Here is a 22,208-nt window from a genome sequence, read left to right on the forward strand (position 1 = left end):
CTAAAATCAGCTTAAAGGTTCCTATCAGAAAAACATGGAAAACTTTTTTGAGAGTTATCCTCAGGTTCAAATGAGATAAACAGGACAAAGTGTTCGGCGTGCCGCAGGACATCCACACATGCCCTGAACACGTGCGGCTGTTGGTATTTAATACTAAACATTCCCACTACTTCTCCACTACTTCCATACATGTAAAAAGTTAAACCGACCCTACTAAATGCAGGAAAAGGAGCCTTTTAAGACTATAATATTCATTTCCAAATCAGACTCTATCCCTGAAAATCCTTTGGTAGAAAACACCTCATTGGGAGATTTACAACCACCGGGAAAAATAAAAGCTTTAAGGTCATGAGTAAAATTACAGGCGGGAAAAATCTCACTTTTAATTTATTTTTATTTTTTTAAAAAGATGTATTTATTTATTTTAGAGAACGGGAGAGCACAAGCACATGAGTTGCGGGAGGGGCAGAGGGAGAGACTCTCAAGCCAAGTCCCGGCTGAGCAAGGAGCCTGATGCAGGGCTTGGTCTCACAACCCTGAGATCACGATCTGAGCTGAAATCCAGCGTCGGATGCTTAGCCAACTGAGCCACCCAGGCATTCCCAAAATCTCATTTTTTAAAATGCTCATCAAATAGAACAATGATAGGACATCTTAAGTAAAAATATTTTCAATATCATTTTCCATATCTAAAGACAGATACATTTTCTTGATAGATCTGCTTCAGGAACTGTTTCTCAGTTTTAAGAAGATTTGCAAATGTGTTTTGTTGTGTTACCTACCAAGGTATACTCCCCTCTTTGTCAATCTCCCCTTTGTTCTTTGTCCTTTTTATAACTGTCTAAAATCTTCCTCATTTTGTGGCCTGCTATGACTGGTGCCTGTTTCCCCGGCCTGTTTTGGATGTCTTGCTTTTCTCCTGCCTAGCAGGCACATGGGTGCTGCCATCAACTCCCCATTTACCAAGACAACGGTAAAAAGCATGTCTTCGACCTCGGCCATCCTCACGCCTCTTTTTCTCTTCCCAACCCTTCTGTTCAAATGGTTCCCAAGTAGAGGGACTCACAGACATCTGAACCAGGGCCCTCAAAACTGTAGAACATCCAGCTGCCATCTACTAGAATCCTGACGTACTACAACATGTGTTTGGAGGGGGAGGACTGTAACTTCTTACATGGCCTGGGCTGGTGCTAAAGTTAGCATGGAGAGAACATTTTGTTGTTGTTGTTGTGTTTGATTTCGTTTTGTGGTTCAAGCCCTGGAAAATAATTATTCTACTCTGTGATGTGATGTATGCTATAAATACAAGAACCCTTCAGAGGAAAGATCTTCAAATTTTGAGAAAAAAAATATTTCGTATATTTCTATCAAAAGACATTATTTCTTCCTATATGAGAATGTGTAATTTAAGTTGTGAGCTTTAGCAACAAATCTGGACAGTTCATCCCAACTCAGGAAGAGTTAAGAACTGGCACCTTACATGCTTCTCTGAGTTCTATGTCCTTGCCTTTGCCCTTTCACTTTTTCTCTCTGTACCTATATGAATCTGCATGTGATTGCATCACTATTATCAAACAGCCTAAAGTGCTTCGGGAAGTTACAAATGGCTGTTCCCAGCACAGAAACAGTTGCTATGTTACAGACTTCTGTCTAATGATTTCTCTGCAGATAACACACATGTCCATTAACAGAAAGTCTACCACTCTTAGAATGGCAGGGAACCGGCTTTGTGCATGGGAGCCCAGTCCTAAAGCCCATTAGCATTGACAAGAACGTCATGATGCCTCCCTATTTTGTTTTGTTGTGCCTTGAGGTGTGGGGATGCTGAGGCTTTTCCAAGAGGCTGGTTTCTTAAAGAAAAATGTGGCTACCAACCAGCCCTGCTTTTGTCTCTCATTGTGTAGAGGAGATTATGGAGCTGGGGGCAAGGGTGCTGTAAAGGGTGGTTTGACGGCGAGCACAGAATAGGCTGAGTCTGTCTTTACTGAAATGAGCACCACCTTTGAGTCGCACATCCCTTTATTCCTGCCCTTAACTCCACATTTGGCTCTTTGTGGAGAATGATTTATAATGGAAGGGCTATCATTCCATATCCATGGCTTAAAGAAACCTCGAATTGGCATAACTGCTAGACTTGTTTATCTGCTTGAGCACTAATTTTATCTTTACAGCTGAAATAAAAGAAAGATAAATGAATAAAGTTAAAAGGCTGCACATTTATTATCCTCTGGGGTCCAACTACTTATAATTGCCAGGTATACGTAGGTAAGGGTGTTTCCAGGCAGAAGCTAGTGGTATGATACAAACTATTAAAAAAAAAAAAAAAAACAAGCCTGCTTATGTCTTAAAACCAGTAATATCAGCATAATGCAAAAAACCGAAGATATGCATTTGCACCTCATTGTAAAAATACAGAAGCGTTTAAAAAGTATTACTTGGGAACTTCCAAGAAAATTTTCAAAAGGATATTGAGGTCACTTTAGAATGGATGGAACAAGCATAAGCTTTATTTTTAGTCAATGTAAAGAACTGTTTCATACATAGAGAGTGGGGGGGGGGCGCACTCCAAATTAAGGAAGAAGCTTGTTTGCAGCTTGACACATTTTAGCACATTCTTAAATTTTATTTCTATATTTAGGAAAAACTAGCTATAAAGAGGTGACCAAGCTGAGACCGTGACATGCAGATGGCCATAGAATCAGTGCTGCTGAAATGCCAGGCTCTGAAACTCCATTCTGGATACCCAAGAGAGATACGTTCAATATTCAACAAAATCGAAGGATCGGAAAATTGGAAATCTCTCAGATGTTCTGAGCGAGAGAGAAAATCCTGGGGCAGAGTCAGAGGATTTGGATCTAAGCCTACAGCTATATGAGAAAGAATAAGCAAGGGAATAAAAGTCCGGGCACTAGATTTTTAGCTACAAAATCTAATCCACCTCACAATATATTCTGGTAGAACATTTGTTATGAACTGATCAGAATTCATACTCTATTCTGCACTATCCAATTTGGTAGCCACAAACCACATGTGACTACTTAAATTTAAATTAATTAAAATTAAATGAAATTAAAAAAATGCAGTGCCTCAATAGCACTAACGACATTTTAAGTTAATGAACAGCCACATGTGGCCAGTAGCTACCATACTGGACAGTGCTGCTCTATGCCCTTTCAAGACCTACTGCAGCTTCTAGAAATTTCTAAAATTAAAAAAAAAGAATTGTGAGTTTAGACACTGGGAGGATTTGGTTCTTTATTTTTTAAAAAAGATTTTATTTATTTATTTGAGAAAGAGAGCATGGGGGGGGGGTCAGAGGGAGAAGCAGCCTCCCTGCTGAGGAGGGACTCCACCCTGGGACTCCAGGATCCTGACCTGAGCCGAAGGCACTCGCTTAACCAACTGAGCCACCCAGGCACCCGGTTTGTTTCTTTAGATGAGAAGGAGAGATTAGGTTGAGACTAGCAGTGAAAATAGCTAGGGAGAAGAGGGCTGGCTCAGTGATTATCCTAAAAATGTGCTGGCTGTTAGGAGAAAGAGCCTAAAGTCACGATGGATGGAGGATGTCCCTGTGAAGATCTTTTTCACTTCCTTGGGAGAAAATAAGGAACATCAGAATTCTTTCAGGGGTCACAAACTAAAAGTAAAGATGGGAGGTAGCAGAATTCCGGAACAGAGTAAAGCCTAATTTGACCACCAGATAAAACCACAACTGTTGGTATAATTCAATTCAAATCCTTAACTTCAGTCAAGGATGACAAGAAATGGGAGACAAATGGAAAAATCACATTTGTGTTCATGTTTATAAATAAAATGATGTGTTTCATTCTACTCAGAGGCAAAGGCTTGGAATGTGGTGTAATCCTTAATTAAGTAGCCTGAAAGATAGCGGAGCCAATAAGAACATTTGCCATCTAAGCAGATACCCAAAGCGGCAGACAATCAAAGCATGGGGAATCTCCAATTTCTCTACTGGAGATACCTTACTTGTTTTGTTACGGGGGAGATCAGTTGCTTATCTCACTTTTTTTTTTTTTTCCCCAGAACATGCTGCCCTCTACAGGCCACATGGATATACACATATATAAAGATCTGCATGAATAGAGTTAAATTATATCCAAATTAATGGGATCAGTAGCAAAAGTATGATGAAAAAGAGGGGAAGCAGTTAGTTACATCTGTTGTCTGAAAGGCTTCAGGATCAAGCCGAGAAACAATCAACACTTACAAGCCTCTAATAAACCCTAACTCGTCACTTCACATAAATACGAGAAATCATAAATAGTACTGTAGTCCTATCATGGCATTTTCCTGGAAAAGCTTAAAAGTATGTTGACAATCATTTTTCCTTTGTTTCAATTAGGGAGGGGAGGGTGTGGAGGAAAGAGGAAGAAAACTAGGTTGATGTGGTTTGACAGCTTTCACTAACATCTCCAAAGTATATCAGTTTTGATCTAAAACTCAATATATTAAGACTAGGCTCTGAGTTGGAAAATAAAAGCCAATGAATTTAAAGGAATACACACAATTTTATCTCTGCTAAGAGGTTAATCTGTTAAACCTTGGCTACAGGGAAGTGGTCAAAATGTGGCCTAAGAAATGAGAACTACCCTTCATCTTGACCTCAAATCAATTTTTTCCCAATAGTCATGCCATAAAAACATGCACACACTCTCTCTCTCTCTCTCTCTCTCTCTCTCTCTCACACACACACACACACACACACACACACACACACGGCTAGTATGTTTATTGGTTTAGTCACTAAAGGATTTAGCTGGACAAACATCACAAAGATGATGACTGATTTAATTGAATTTATGATCAAATGTTTTCCATTGCAGGAAGAGTGGGAAATCACTTATGGGGCAATTTAAATAATTTAAGGGAAGCTCTCTATTTGGCATTATGTTTGTATATCAAGTCTTGAGGAATTAAATACAGCTGAGGCCTAGCAGAGAATTCACATACAGATACACAAGATACACTATGCAACAATGCAACAAGGGCCAGAATATTGATCCCTTTGGGTTGATATTTCTATTCACTTATATTTTGTTGATAGTCTGAGTAAGGACATCCACACACATATACTGTATGAGACTTCAATTGTAAATCACCACTAGATTCTTTAGAGATCCCCAAAATGTCCAAATGACCTAAACATGCTCTTTTCGGTAAGACAAAAGATAATTGATTTGGGGGTTGCATGTGTGTCTGTTTATGGCATTTTAAGGCATCTTTGTTGTTGTTGTTAAAGACATAGTGAACTCTATTGTTAAAGGCACTCCCATGATGAATATAACAAGGTAACATGGGATTTGTGCTTTAGGGTATAGACTTGGCTCAATGTCTGAAAGAAAAAGGCCAAGTTACCTTTGTCCCCATTGATGACAGAGGTAGCAAACTAAGGCCATGCTCCCAGCCTTCATTCATTGTGTTTCTAGGGATAAGTCATTCACCTGCCCCATTTAAAAGCCCCCGGACTTCAAGAATAACTACTTTTGGTCTCAACACCGAAACCCCTGGATCAGTGGACACCCGGGCCTAGCACAGCTGGTTTAGTCTTACACCCCAGTTTATGTATGAAGAGCATGACAGAAAAGGTCTAACAGATGCTTTGAACTTGATAACAGTGTCTATGGGTTTCTTTCAATCTAATTAGGAAAACTGTCTAGTAGATGTGTTTCCAGACTTAGGATAAATCACAGTTTTACATTAATTATGTACAGTGCTATTTGTTAACATATCAGTCTTAGGAAGGAACTGCTGGGAATGAGGCAATCTTATTTCTACATAAGATGTATTTTTCAAAAATGATTTGGTGACCAAGCAGTTCAGTATGTGCTCCTAGAAAGGTAGAAGAAATAGTCCAGAAGATGTCTGGGGACCCTGTATAGCAGTGGGATTCATGTTCAAGGACCGTTGCTTATTGGGAACTGAATGAAACACTCTGCCAAGCAGGGAAGGACAGGGTGGGCTGAAAAACAGGAGGGAGGTAAAGCAAATGCTGGCAAACGGTACCCCATCATTGACACTCATACTTTATTCGATCCTCACAACGGTCCTGCCAAAGGTTTTAAAGACTGAGAAAGTGGGGCTCAGGTTGACCATTGAGCTTCCGGAACATTATGCCATTGAGTAGCTGATCTAGGATTGGAACTTGGCCCCTATGATACCAAATTATGCCAACTTCAGGCATTTTCTTGCCATTTGTGCCAAATGAGTTTTTGCAGCCTTCCTTCTTCATTTCTATTCTTTCTTGGTTCACATCAACAGTACTTTTTGGCTGTGTATTCTTACAAGGTCAATAGGACCACTGTCTACACAGCAGATACTGGATGCACATATCAACATAAATAGTCTATTAACGGCATCTTCACAATGGGTGTAAGTGGTGCTCAGTTTTATAGAAAGTCTCCCCATATGACAAGGGGGACCCTCGTCCAATCCTAATTTTCATGATCATCAACCAAAGAAAAGTGTGGAGTGGGTGATAGTGGGTACAGAAGATGGCGTTGTTAAAACCATCTCTTTCTCCAATGACTTCTTATGTTCATCTTCATTTTGAGGCTGACTGGCCACTAAATTCATAAACATTTTCTTAATGAAAAGAAAATGATAAAAATAAGTTTTTTTTCATATCCAGTTTTTTTTCAGTAAATAAAGAGCAGTAAAAACTGCATTTCTGTTTATGTTGCACTTTCTAAAATGTGGTAATTTTCAATGTTCTGAAGCTGAATAATTAACATATGTACCCACAGGGGTCCACGGGAGGCTTATTTAGAAAAATGGAGCCCTCTCAATAGCATCTCATATGCGGCGAAGAGGAAGCTGAGCCTTTATGATATTTTCTGAGTAGAGTTAGGGTAGATCAAGGGGGCTGGGAACAACAGCAGAGAGGTGAATTCTTGAGGGAGTTCAAAAAGGGGAGAGAGCTGTGTGTCTAACCCCTAGCAGTTCCCAACAGAAAAGAGAGAGCGAGAACACGAGAAGGAGAAAGGAATAGAGGCGCTTGCAATAGGCAGTGCCCCTCAGGAGGGAACAGCATGGCTTCTCGAGGGGAGGGAGCGGGGAAGGGACGTCTGCTTGATGTTCTTTGATACTTTCACTAGTCCCTCTGCAGATTTATTACACTTATTGGGTCCTCCAGAGCTATTATCTCCTCAGTGTTTACAAATAAAAGAGGGGGTGAGGAGCAAAAATATAAAGGAAGCTCTCTGGGCACTTGAGCGTACAATGCCAAGAACTCGAATGCACGGAGTTTCCACAGCATCAGACATCACACTTCTACCACGCTGGCTGGCACTTAGAGTAAGTGAAGAGTTTCCATGTTCCTCTACAGCTGTGCTGCCCAATATGGTAGCTACGTATGGCTATTCACATTTAAATTAACTCTTTAATGAATTAAGTTTAAATAAACTTTAAAATTCAGTTCCTAAGTCACACTTGCCGCGTTATCAGGTGCTCAACAGCCGTTGGGGGCTACAGCTGCTGCATTCGGCAGTGCAGATAGAAAAGATTTTCCTCAGTGAAGAAGGTTCTATTGGGCAGCAGTGATTTGGAGGGGGAAAGAAATCTTAGGTCAAAGTTTTCTCTCAGAGGCTATGAACTTTCTAGAGAACAATTCCTTTTCTTCCTCTATGCGCGGGGGGGGGGGTTGGGTGGAAAATTATTTCTTCCTTATACATAATTTTGGGGATAACAGTGGGAACCAGGCAACACGGAACCACCAGAGTCAGAGGCCTGTGCTTGTCACCAGATGGATCAGAGATCAGACGGAGCAGACTGTGTCTGACCAGGCAAGGGCTGGGATGGCCCCCTCTGCTCTGCCTGACCCCATTACTCTTCGCTAAGAAACCCCAGTACCCACTAGGCAGACACCCCCAAGATGTCCACTCCCTAATCCCTGAAGCCTGTGAATGTGTTACTTTTCGTGGCAAAAGGGCCTCTGCAGACATAATTAAGGCTGCAGACCTTAAAATAGATTAACCTGGATTATGCAGGTAAGCCTTCGGAAGCAGAGAACTTTCTCCTACTGGAGGCAGAAGAGATGGGGCAGGAGGGGAAGTGAGAGAGCTATGAGGCAGTGAGAAAGACCCTTTGCACTGATGCTGGTTTGAAGGAGGGGGCAACGTGATGAAGAAACAGGTGGCCTTTGCTGGGTGAGACTCCCCGCTGACAACCGGTAAAGAAAAGGAGGCTCAGCCCACAACCACAGGGGACTGAATTCTGCCCATAGCCTGAATGAGCCTGGAAACAGATTTTCCTCAGAGCCTCCAGATAGTGCCCAGCCCTACCGATACTTGATCTCTGCCTGTGAGACCCAGAGTAAAGAAACCAGCTGGGCCCACCAGGGCTCCAGACCGACAGAACTCTGAGAGGATACTGCTGTGGTGTTTCACACCAATACACTTGTTGTGTATTGTACCACAACAAAAGTGCGTTGATGATGGGGATTTGTCATGGCAGCCACGGAACACAAGCAGCCCGTTTTATATTTTGGAGAGGCAGAAGAACTTCTTCAGTTCACATACACTTCTAGAATCTTTTTTGGGAAACAGTGTGAGAAAGCCTCATTCTCTCTGTCGTACAGAGAATCAGGCAGCCCAGCAGCTGCTGGAAGCTCTGTGCCACTTCAGAAGCATGGCTGGATTTTATTCCTTAATGAGCTGGATGGCAGAAGGAAGGTATTAGCTGCACCATAAGTGTGTACTTTGGGATGAGGAATCCAACACATAATCTGAAAGGATGAAAAACAATGGCTGTTGCCAGCTCCCAAGCCTGGCACGTACTGCCAATTAGTAAGAGAGAAGATGGATATTTTCTGTCTATCAGAAGGGAAACAAAAACCAAAAAAAAACAAAACAAAACAAAAAAAACCCCTCATGCTCAGTGGATAATGAACAGCACGGGGTTTGCCCTTGGCCATCACCAGGGGTTATTATTAATAGTGAATTCTTTGCTACCACAAAATGTGGACAAGAAATCTGGCAATGGCACAAAATGACAGAGGATAATTTCCTGGGGGGCAATGGGAGCTGTGTGGGACAGGGTACAGATCTCACTAGCAGGGCCTGAGTGGGCGGCCGGTAGGCCTGTCATCTCTAGCACTTAGACTGTCACAAACCGGCCTTTAAACCAATAGTGCATTATCCAGCAGCGGCACAGGGGAGGCCGGAGTTGATGTGTGTGGTCAGCCTGCTGCAAACACTTTCCCCAGGACAGAAGTCAGGTTTCTATTCCATCCCAGCTCTCCTGCTGCTAAAAACATAGACTGGAAATAAATGACATCATTCCCAGAAGAGATCTCCCCAACCAGGGTTGTAGTGAGAATGAAACAAAATCAGATACTGATCCACTTGAATATTAGGGTTTTAAAATTGATATTTCTTTCCTAAGATTCACTTTGGTGGCATACGTTCTGAGTTGTAATTTTCAATATTGATCATTTGACCTCATTGAGCATGTTTTTTTTTTTTTTAAAGATTTATTTATTTATTTATTCGACAGAGATAGAGACTGCCAGTGAGAGAGGGAACACAAGCAGGGGGAGTGGGAGAGGAAGAAGCAGGCTCATAGCGGAGGAGCCCGATGTGGGGCTCGATCCCAGAACGCTGGGATCACGCCCTGAGCCGAAGGCAGACGCTTAACTGCTGTGCCACCCAGGCGCCCCTGAGCATGTTTTTTTTTAAGCTATAAAATAGAGATGATAGTTTATGTCCTGACTACTTTCCAAGATCGTAAAAAAAAAAAAAAAAAAAAAAAAAAAAAAGACATGAGGATGCAATAACATATAGGAAAGTGAATTCTACATTGCAAAAGGCTGCCCAAGTGTTAATTACCACAGCTATCCCATCACAGCTCTGACTATGGGGCAAGGAGGGTACATGAGGCCTCTGAGGAGGTATGTTTCTTCTGTTATCATTATCTACACCACTGCCAGAGGTCTGGGCCTCTGGCAAATTTGCCAACTTTCCCTTAACTAGCTTTCTCTGTGTCCTCCTGGCAGCTGCCCCGACCCATATCTTTGGACAGCCCTTGTTGCTGTCTTCCTTGAGGCTCTCACCAGAGCCTGGACCTCCTCTTTCCCCTTTGAAAAATCCAGTCTGCAATTTTCTGGAAGAACTGCTCTCTGGGAGGTAGCAAGGGGTTTAACAGATCGAGTAAACATCACACCTACATGATGCTTTCAGGACCTGAACTAGTGATTCATTCCTGTGAAAATCAATGTCCCCAGCATGCAACTTTGGGGCCTCCAAACAACACCATGTGTGGGTGGGTGTTCAAGATCAGGACAAAGACCTGCCTGGATCTGACTATCCCAGTGTTGAAAACTCTATTTCCAAGAGTGTTGTAAGGAATTGCACCCCAGGTAGCCTCCCACCAGCTGGGCGGCAGATGACTGCAGCTCCAGCTCATCCTGGAGTGAAGAGAATGGCATTCCAAATTGTCTGCTTTAGAGCTTGTCACCCCAATAAACCCCAGCCTAAAAAAGTGCGTTGATGATGTACAGAATAATTTCTTTGAAAATACTGCGAGAAGAAATCTCCAGGCACTAAATAAATTAAAACTGATACTTTGAAGTAAATAGAATTATAGCAAAAATGATCAACAACGGAAAAAAAAAGTGGAAGTAGAGCAGTAAAGACTCTGGCTCAACTGCGCCTCCTAGTGCCAACAGCCGTTCTTACGTTCCTCTAGCATTGCTAAACTAGCACAGAAAGTCAAAGCCCTAACTTACTGTGCAACATATTATTATTATTTTAGAAAATCTTAGACCAACTTAGAACAACAAGGCAGAGTAGAAAAACGGGACCTCTCGGTTTCTTGAGGAGGCACTAATTTAAATCTTAACGGAACACAACAGATAATGACAACAAGAAAAATATGGAACCAGCAGCATAAATATACAGTGAAATGTGTATTATTCCTTTAAAAATTATATAAAATACATTATGTTTTATGCACATGTACCACAACTATCCAGCAGGTCATCTTTAAAATATGTTTTGAAAGTTAATTATTGAATTTGAGAACGTATTCAAGGAAAGTGCAAGAATGCAAAATTAGAAAACACTTTTAAATCTTCTGAATTAGGATTTGTGATGGCCAGGACATTCAAATATATGCAGGTAAATGCCTTCTTCTCTATTCTTGCATTTCCATTAAAGTAGCTTCATGATAATGTCTCTGTATTTATAATACATTTCAAAGAAGTGACATTTTCCATTACTGGAGAAATTCAGTTGGACTTACCTAACCCGCAGGATTATAAGCTGAACCAGAGCACAGGGATGGAGAAAGCCGGACAAGGTTGGTCTCCACCTATTCAAGTCTGTGGACATGTGCTGTTTTATCAGCCACGAGTTGTGTTTTCCACACACAACTTCTGTGTGACTTTGTGGTTTATCCTTGGTTCTCTTTTTGCTCCTTTCAACCCCCCCAAATTGTTCAGCTGTTAACAAGTTCCAAAACAAGCACATGTGTTCCTGGAATCGTACCCTTAAACATTGCTGGAGAGCATATACTAAGGCTGCTTCTCCAGCCAAAATAATAAAAGATCTTCTAAGTGGCTGAAATTCTTGGTTGATTGCATATACATGCCAATGTCAGACAACCATAAATAGAGAGATTTGGAAGAAAAATAAGGAGACTTTATAACTCCAATGAAATAAAACGGAATGGTTTTGAAGGCGGTCAGAAAACAGTACTTGTATTTATAAAATTAAGATGTGTCTCCCTCTAACCCAAAACCCCCTTTAAGCAGGAAGAGCCCACACAAATCATGCATGTCCAGCATGAGGGAATAAAAGGACTTTCTTTTCTTTATTAATATATATTTATTATTCTCAATCCTATAATTAAGAGTTCTTCATTCTATCATCCTTTTGAGTTTAGATATCTGCTGGATCTTTTGTTATTTTTCTCCCATCACCGCTTTGTTTCCCCAGAATACTAAAAAATCCTTCAAAGGATAAAATTATGCCCATGGTTACTGGTATAAATGAAGTCAGGAGGGAACTGCATTGGTGTTACCTAGGGCAGACTTGGCCCCCAATAAACTGGGTTTCATTTGTTACAGCTGTTCAAAGAGACTTGAGGATTCACTTCTCAAGAAATTCTGACTCTTTTAGGTAGGTTAACACACCAACTAGCCTTAATAGCTGAGTTAATACATATTTTTAAAAGCTATTGCTACTTAATTGGGAACAGTGACTTACTTTTTATTAACCTACCCATCTTATAGTAACCCATCGAAATCAAATTCAAATTAGTCCTTTCAAATTAGCTCACTTCATTTTGAACCTGTTACTGCTGTACAAGAGAATTTACCAACTGCTCTAGTTTTGTAATAGTGCTTGTAGACAAGCAAATTAGTTAGCAGTGATGGAGAAAGCCAGTACTTGCTTAATAGTGTTTAAATGCAGTTCTTCTGAACCTAGACCTCACTCCAAAGTGAGAGATGTTGAAATGTCAATGGCTGCAAAGTTGCAAGTCCATTTGGAGGAAGGATCGATAATATAATTAATGTCTCTGAATTCTCAGTTTTCTCTAAATTTCATTGGGTTCTAATGGGCTAGAGGCTATGGCTTGGCTCTAAGGATTCGGTACATAACACTGGGATGCCAGAAAGCAGTATTTTTCTAATATTTTTAGTGATATTTTATTACTTAGTGATTTCTGAGATAAATCCTTAAGGCAACAAAAAATAAGACTTACGGGAACTTAAAAATAGCATGGTTCTGAACAAGTTATGTTTATAATTAAAAAATCTTACCTCAAGCTCAGCTTTTAACATTTTTCCTAAAATGCTTTAAAAGTAATCTAAGGGTAGAACCCAGTTTATTATATGCTTTTGAATTACTTCTAATTTTTTTTTCAAAAACCACATGTGATGTTATAGATTAAAAGAAAGACATTAACTACAATTCTACCAGTTCATTAAAAAGACTTTACATGAAAATGTAAGATTTCCTTCAGTGTTTTAGACATTGGTTTTGGTAGAAAAACTATAAATCCTATGTTCATAGAAAATGCAAATAATAAATATCCCTTAAGTTAAACATCTTAAAGAGAAAATTGTTCTTACTTTGCAAAAAAATCATATTCTGAAGAATTCTTATTTGCCTTCAAAAGTAAAAGCATATTTACTGACACCTAACATCTTTAAAGAAACATTTGAAAATTGCACACAATGCACATCATTTTTAAAATTTCTAAAACATCAATACCAGAGGATTGCACATCCTGATTTTCATCAGTGGAATTAACTACTCTTGTAACACGATCAATATCTCTCAGAGCAACGTAAGCATCAGGTCTCAGGTGGTCAGAATGAAGTGAAGCAATGCAAAGCTTGGATTCTATTTCAACTTTGCTCTTCTTTTAGAAAGACATGAAATTAACCTCGTTTCCCCAGGGTAGAGTAATGTAAATGAATAGAAGAAGCGCCTTCTCTGCGAGGCGTCCCACTTGTCACTGTGGAATGACTGGATGAGAAAGGCCATTCATCTGGGCACGTGTGCTTGAGAGCTTGTGGCGGCAGGTGGTGCTGAATACAAGCTACAAAAAGGGACGGCTGCAGCGGGCCAGCGATATACGAAGTGGGGTCACATCCATGTAAGAGGACAGTGGAAAAAATATCATTCAGCATCGTTCCATTTTTTGTAGACTATTCTAAGTGGATAAGGTTTGCCATCTATTTTCCTGGGCAATTTGGAGGTCATTCTAGCTCTGCCCCTCTGAAGGAGGGAAATGGCTGTTCTCCATAAATGTTTCATGTAGATTTGCGAGACAGTCCTGTGACTTCAAAGATGGAGTTAGAAATTCAATTGCTTTATAAAGAATCGTTTCATAAGATGGCTACCTTGTTGGACAAAACTTTTCGAGCAATTATGAGAGAATGTGTTTGATCATTTAATTAAGGTAGGAACTGTCTACTGTATATAGTACCTGGTGTATGAAAGCACTTCATTAAAATGTTAGACCGCTGATCAGTCAAGAGGGGGAGGGTGAAGGGTAGAAGAGCGAAAGGAACACACACAGAATGTTCCCAGCAGAGGCCAGGCCTCCCAGAGGAGACTCTAGATATTGAGAATTGATTCTTCAAACGGCAAAATGCAAAGCCTCGTGTTAGACAAAAATAATTTTCCCAGTGCTCTTCTAAGGATGAATTTAATCAAAATAAAGTGCCAAATCTTCCAAATAAACCACCACAGAGTTTAATGTACTCACCCCAGGAGTTCTTCACAATAATCTGTCCACTGGGTCTACTGACATTTTTATTATAAAAAGATTTTTTCTTATTTTTTATTTTAAAAATTGATGGTGTCTAAAATTAAACATGTCATAACAGTAAAAACTGAGGCAATAACACTAAATTCCCCATAGACAAAATTTTGTTATGACAAATTAAGTTGTTTTTTTTTAAATCAAAGCAGTTCCAGTTACCTTCTTCCCAGCATCATACTTGAAATATGATCTCCACAACTAATGAGAGTGACTCAATCACTCTGCTTTCCAACTTTCAATGATTTATTAACAGGTTGGCTTGCAATAAAAGACCACTGAATAACTTGAGAAACCCAGATCTTCAGATTTCATCAAGTTGTGAAACCAATAAATAAAACTATTTCAATGAGATCAGATGAGAGAACAGAAATTAAATAAACAGATCACATCTATTTCAATGATACATGTACTTAGCTTTCCAACAAGGCTCAGGGGAACAATAGATAAACTGGAAAAATTTGAAAGAGCAATTTTATCTAGCTCTGAGTTTGTCACTGGCATTATTTAGATTAGAATCAGTCATTACGTTGTACTTAGATGCTATTTTGCTGTTGCGAAAATACTTCTTGGAATTTAGTTACAGGAAGATTAAGCACAATGAATTTAAGGATTTAGAATTCTGAAGCAATGCCATGTTGCTCTAGGAACCCAAACTCGTATATAACAACATCGGCTTAGGCTGAATGTGGTGGCTGGCACACAGTTAGGGCTTAACAACTATTTAATGGTTAATGAATGGATGGATGGATACTTGGATGAGCAAATGAAAAATGTCAAGACAAACTTATTTGGAGAGTTTTAATAATTGCGAGAGAGATTGAGAGAGAAAAGGGAGAAGGAGAGAGAGAACAAGCACAAAGTGTATAAAGACTTACTTATTCCATGCTTGCCTAAGGTTTTTAGAGCTGTACAGGGTAAAGCGTTCTGAAATAAAAAAGAAAAATGATAAACAACCTTTGTTTCAAATGTATACATTACAAGTATATTTTAAAAAAATCCCTCAACTTTTAAAAAGATGGTGCTTGACTAGCCATCGTTATGCCAGCCGTGGTACACCTTTACCTTTAGATTGGGCAGTTACAGAGAATAAAACAGGAAGATCTTCACATTTTAAATAACGAAGCGTTGTTTTCTTTTGCTACGGTGATTTATTTCATAATCCGGTTTCCCAGTAATTATTTCTTAGAATAACTTAAGTTTTTATTGGGTCGAAAAAAGAAACACAAATTCCAAACCTCCAAGCTGTAAGTATGTTGAAGAACACTGACACATCAGTGAAGGGAGAGCTGCTGCTTTCACTATGAAGAGATCTCTGACCCAATATAATAATGCTGGTTCTCCTTTCTTACACTATTTGGTGTTTACATTTTCTTTCTTACATTTATTTGGTTTGGCTCAAAGCCAAACTACCAATGTCTTATAATGTATATTTACATTTTTCATTGAATCTTTATATTTTAAAAATTAAGATGTTTGTCTTACCAAGTTAAATAATAAAGAAGCACAGAACAGATATTAATAATCTCCTCTCCTGCTCCATGTTTTTGACTCCTGAAGATACAGCAGTTGTTAATGGCTTGGCTATGTCTCTTTCCACATATTTCTTTATGTTTATAAATACAAACCCATCCACATATACACATATGGATACTATTTTAATTTTTAAAAATGGATTGTATAATAAGCAGTCTCTAAAACTTTGTAATGTATAGTAAATATGTAGTATATATATACATAGTCCTTCAAAGCAAGAAAACAGATGTAACAATTGTTTTAAAACTGTATAATATTCCATAAAATAGAAGTACCATAGTTATTTGACTATTCTCCTACTGGTGACAGCTGAGGTAGTTTCCAGGCCCTTTTCCCTTAAAAACAATGCTTCAATAAATATCCTTGCAGATCTCTCTCTGTATACTATTGCTTTCATTTCTATTGGATAGATTTCTCCATATAGAGCTGCTTGGTAAATGGCATGCACATTTTACATTTTAATAGATGCTGACAGATTACTTTTCATTTTCCAGCAATGAAAAATACTGTCTTTTTATATTATGCATCCCTGGAATCCAAGGATGGTTTATGCAAATCAATAAATGTGATACACCACATTAATAGAATAAAAAACAAAAATCACATGATTATCTCAATAGATGCAGAAAAAGCATCTGACAAAACTCAACATCCATTCATGATAAAAACCCTTAACAAACTGGGTACAGAAGGAATGTACTCAACACAGAAAAGGGTCGAAATGACAAGCCCACAGCTAATATCATGCTCAATTATGAAAGGCAAAAGGCTTTTCCTCCAACATCAGGAAACAAGACAAGGGTGCTCACCCTCAGCATTCCTATTCAACATGCTACTAAAAGTCTAAGCCTGAGAAATCATGAGGAGGAGAAGGAAGAGGAGGAGCAGAAAAAAAGAAAAAGAAATAAAAGGCATCTGAATTGGAAAGGAAGAGGTAAACCTGTCTCTGTTTGCAGATGACATGCTTTTATATACAGAATGTCTTAAAGACTCCACCAAAATACTGTTAGCGCTAATAAACAAATTCAGTACAGTTGCAGAACACATAATCAATATACAAGTCAGCTGTGTTTCTGTATGTTAATACTGAATTATCTGAAAAAGAAATAAAGGAAAAATTCTATTTATAAAGCATCAAAAATAATGAAATGCTTAGGAATAAATTTAACCAAGGAGATAAAAAATCTATACACTGAAAATTATTAAGACACCGATGAAAGAAATTCAAGACACAAATGGAAAGGAATCCTGTGTTCAGGGACTGGGAGAATTAATATGGTAAAATGTTCATACTACCCAACATCACCTATAAATCTAATATAATCCCTACTGAGATTTCAATGGCATTTTTTGTATTTACAGAAATAAGAACAAAACAATCCTAAAACGTATTAAAAAAAAAATCTTAAAATGTGTATGGAACCACAAAGGACCCCGAATAGCCAAAGTAATCTTGAGAAAGAAGAACAAAGCTAGACACATTACACTTCCTGATTTCAAACTATCTTACAAAGCTATAGCAATCAAAACAGTATGGTACTAGCATAAAAACAGACACATAGACTGATAGAAGAAAACTGACAGCCCAGAATTAAACTCATGAATGTATGGTCAACTGATGTTTGACAAGGGAGCCAAAATACTCAGTGAAGGAAAGATAATCTCTTCAATAAATGGTACTGGGAAAACTGAATAGTCACAAACAAAATAATGAAACTGGACCCCTATTTTAAACCAGGCACAAAAATGAACTCAAAAGGATTAAAGACTTAAATATAAGACCTGAAAGTATCAATGAAAACAGAGGGAAAAAGCTCCTTGACACTGGTCTTGGCATTGACTTTATGGGTACAACACCCAACGCACAAGGAATAAAAGCAAAAACAAGTGAGACCCACGACAAACTAAAAGCTACTGCACAGCAAAAGAAACCATCAATGAAGTGACAAGGCAACCTACAGAATGGGAGAAAAATATTTGCAAACCACGTATCTAATAAGAGGTTAATACCCAAAATATATAAAGAATTCATATAACTCAATAGCAAAAAATCAAATCAACTAATTAAGAAGTGGTCAGAGGACCCAAACAGACCTTTTCCCGGGGAAGATATTCAACTGGCCAACAAGTACATGAAAAGGTGCTCAACATCACTAATCATCAGATTAAAACCATCAAAACCACACTGAAATGTCACCTCGCACCAGTAAGAATGGCTAGTGTCAAAAAGACAAGATAACAAGTGCTGGCAAGAATGTGGAGAAACGGGAATGTTTATACATTATTGGTGGGAATGTAAATTGGTACAGCCACTATGGAAAACAGTAAGAAAGTTCCTTAAAAAATTAAAAATACAACTACCATATGATCCAACAAATCCGTATCTGGGTATATATCTGAAGGAAATTAAATCATGAACTTGAAGAGATTTTTTTCACCCTTATGTTCACTGCAACATTATTTACAATAGCCAAGATATGGGAACAACCTGTGTCCACTGATGGACGAATGGATGAAAAAATGTGGTGTATATATGCAATGGATAGTATTCAGCCATAAAAAATAAGGAAATCCTGATATTTGCAACAACATGGAAGGACCTGGAGGGCATTATGCTAAATGAAATAAGTCAAAGAAAGATAAATACTGTATGATCTCACTTATATGTGGAATCTAAAAAACCCTGAACTCATAAAAGCAGAGAATAGATTGGTGGTTGCCAGGGGCAGGTGGGGAGGTAGAGAAATGGATGAAAAGCAATCAAAGGATATAAATTTCCAGTTACAAAATGGATAAATTCTGGGGATGTAATATAAAGCATAGTGACTTTAGTTAACAATATTGCATTGTATATTTGAAAGCCGCAAGAGAGTAGATCTTAAAAGTTCTCACCACAACACATAAAAATTTTAACTATGTGAGGTGATGGATCTGTTAACTAAACTTACTGTGATATCATTCTGTAATATACACAAATACAGACATATATAAAATCACTATGTTGTACCCCTCAAACTTCTACAATGTTATATGTCAATTCTATCTCAATAAAGGTGGGGGAAAAAAGTGTTCTAGCAAAATAAAACAAGGAGATATAATGCAGACTAACAAGTATGAGAGGGACACTTTAGATTAAGTGATGAGGAAAAATGAGTGTCAAACAAAACAGTCAATTGACAAAATAAAGTTCCCATTGGAAATCTGGTTGGAGTTTCATTAAAACATCTTCTTATCTGAAAAGAATGATACAAAATCTTTGTACATAACAGTATGGTGTGTCTTTCCGTTCAGAAAGGATTTGTGTGTATGTCCTCCAATAAAATTAAATGGCATCTTTTTTTTTTAATGATTTTTTATTATATTATGTTAGTCACCATACAGTACATCCCCGGTTTCCGATACAAAGTTCGATGATTCATTAGTTGCGTATAACACCCACTGCACCATGCAATACGTGCCCTCCTTACTACCCATCACCGGTCTAGCCCATTCCCCCACCCCCTCCCCTCTGAGGCCCTCAGTTTGTTTCTCATAGTCGATCATCCTATTTCTTATGTTCCATAGATGAAAGAAATCATATGATATTTGTCTTTCTCTGCTTGACTTATTTCACTTAGCATTATCTCCTCCAGTGCCGTCCATGTTGCAGCAAATGTTGAGAATTCATTCTTTCTGATAGCTGAGTAATATACCATTGTATATATGGACCACAACTTCTTAATCCAGTCATCTGTTGAAGGGCATCTCGGCTCCTTTCACGATTTAGCTATTGTGGACAATGCTGCTATGAACATTGGGGTGCATATGGCCCTTCTCTTCACTACGTCTGAATCTTTGGGGTAAATACCCAGTAGTGCAATGGCTGGGTCATAGGGTAGCTCAATTTTTAACTTTTTAAGGGACCTCCACACTGTTTTCCAGAGTGGCTGTACCAACTTGTATTCCCACCAACAGTGTAAGAGGGATACCCTTTCTCCACATCCTCTCAAACAATTGTTGTTTCTTGCCTTGTCTATTTTTGCCATTCTAACTGGTGTAAGGTGGTATCTCAGTGTGGTTTTGATTTGAATTTCCCTGATGGCTAATGATTTTGAACATTTTTTCATGTGTCTGTTAGCCATTTGTATGTCTTCATTGGAAGAGTGTCTGTTCATATCTTCTGCCCATTTTTTGATTTGATTATTTGTTTCTCGTGTATTGAGTTTGAGAAGTTCTTTCTAGATCTTGGATACCAGTCTTTTATCTGTAGTGTCATTTGGAAATATCTTCTCCCATTCCGTGGGCTGCCTCTTAGTTTTTTTGACTGTTTCCTTGGCTGTGCAGAAGCTTTTATCTTGATGAAAGTCCCAAAGTTCATTTTTTCTTTTGTTTCTCTTGCCTTTGGAGATGTGTCATGAAAAAGGTTGCTTCCGATGTCTAGAGGTTGCTGCCTATGTGCTCCTCTAGAATTTTGATGGATTCCTGTCTCACATCGAGGTCTTTTGTCCATTTGGAGTTTATTTTTGTGTATGGTGTGAGAGACTGGTCAAGTTTCATTCTTTTGCATGTAGCTGTCCAATTTTCCCAGCACCATTTATTGAGGAGACTATCTTTTTTCCACTGTATGTTTTTTCCTGCTTTAAAAGATTAGTTGCCCAAAGAGCCGAGGGTCCATTTCTGGGTTCTCTATTCTGTTCCATTGGTCTGGTACTCCATCCCTTTACTGTCAGTCTGAATGTATCTTTGGATTCAAAATGGGTCTTATAGACAGCAAATGGATGGGTTATTTCTTTTTATCCGATCTGCAACCCTGTGGCATTATGGGAGCATTCAAGCCATTTGCATTGAGAGTGATTATTGAGAGATATGATTTTAATGATGCCATGGTGCCAGTAAAGTCTTTGTTTGTATCGGTTGTGACTTTCTGTTCTGTATCACTCGGGAGTATTCAAGCCTAAATGGCGTCTTTTTCATATTGATCTTGATTCTTTTTAAAAATTTAATACTTAAAGGCTTAACTTTGCTTAATATTGGTGGATGTCTTTTTTTCAGTGTTGTCTGCTTTTAATGACAAGCTTTTAAAGGAGAGAATCTAAGTGACTGATATTGCTTTTGTTACGGTATATTTCCTGTGGAAGAATACCATTAGATAAGAATGAAAAGAAATTTAAGAACCTGCTCAACTTCCTATCCAAATGGAATGACTGGAAACACTGTGCAATGATTCACTGGTTCAACTACTATTTATTGAGCAACTACTGTATGCCAGGTGTCCTTCTCGGGGGCTGAGACTATAGAAGGGAATCACACAGAAACCCTTCATGTGGGCAGGGAGCTCACATTCCACTGGGGATGTGCAAGGCTAGAGTGAGCCTGAAGGACAGGATGGCTGGAGCAGACAGGCCAGGAGAGAGAAGTGGGGACTAAGATAGAGAAGGGGCACAAGGGAAGAAGACCAGCTCACATGGAGCCCCTGTGGCCTGCAACACACCATCCAGATATTTACTTAAGGACCGCTCTGCCCTCCGTTTCGAGAATACACTATTGGAAGCAAGGATGGAAGCAGGGAGACCAAGAAAAGTTTTTTATAACTGTATAGGAAGGGGATGATGTACATTGGGCTATCGAAACAGAGTGACTGCAATAAGGGGTCAATCAGTCTGCAGCTTGCTAAAAGGCAGAGCAAGGATATGACAGAAAGGTAGGCATTAAGATGATGAACAGAGGATTTGCTGATCTCTAATTTCTAAGTTCCAAAGATTTAGAATCTCATATTCAACTCAACGGTTACCCCAAGAATACATGAATCTTTCCAGGATGAGTCAGAAAGTACTGAAGGTTTTCACGGAGTTTCAGAGTCATCATTCAAGCTGGAATAATTGTTAAAATATTTTAAAACCTGCCAGGCATGGGCTCTGACCAATCAATGCAGAAACTAGTCATTATACTCTAATGACATGCTTTTGCTGAAGATCAGGCCTGATTCCAAACAGCCATTGTTCTAAAGCTACAGGTCAAAGTGCTCACCAACAATCATGTATTAAAAGTCTCCAAGGAACGTCTCATGTCTGAGTTTATTCTCTACTAGACTGCATTATAAAGTCGTAACGTAATTCAGCCTATTGGCGCAGAGCAGAAATTTAAAGGCATATTCTAGGTTTGAGGATTAACTGACAAAGCAAGGAGAAATGGGAAGAACAGTTCTTTTTATAAAGGTCTTTAAAAAAATTATTATTATCTAAAGTCTGGTACTAAAAAAGCAAGATATATTCTAAAAATTAATTATATCAAATGTTCTTATAAAACAAATTTGATCTCCTTAACTTTGTACTCCCCACAAAGCAATTTTAATAATTTGCTATGATTTCAGGAGGAACAAGAATTCCATTACAGATAAAATT

General features: G+C 38.8%; 1 protein-coding gene across 1 annotated transcript in view; it reads right to left on the reverse strand.

The window, feature by feature from the left end:
* Positions 1-22,208, reverse strand: part of CDK14 (cyclin dependent kinase 14) — a 544,514-nt gene that overhangs the window by 117,695 nt on the left and 404,611 nt on the right. Inside the window, exon 12 of the mRNA XM_040644288.1 lies at positions 15,171-15,219. Within this exon, the coding sequence (XP_040500222.1) occupies positions 15,171-15,219 (49 nt within the window). The remainder of the gene's footprint in view (positions 1-15,170; positions 15,220-22,208) is intronic.

The sequence above is a fragment of the Ursus maritimus genome, unplaced genomic scaffold, assembly GCF_017311325.1.
Source record: "Ursus maritimus isolate PB19 unplaced genomic scaffold, ASM1731132v1 scaffold_3, whole genome shotgun sequence".
Taxonomy (NCBI): domain Eukaryota; kingdom Metazoa; phylum Chordata; class Mammalia; order Carnivora; family Ursidae; genus Ursus; species Ursus maritimus.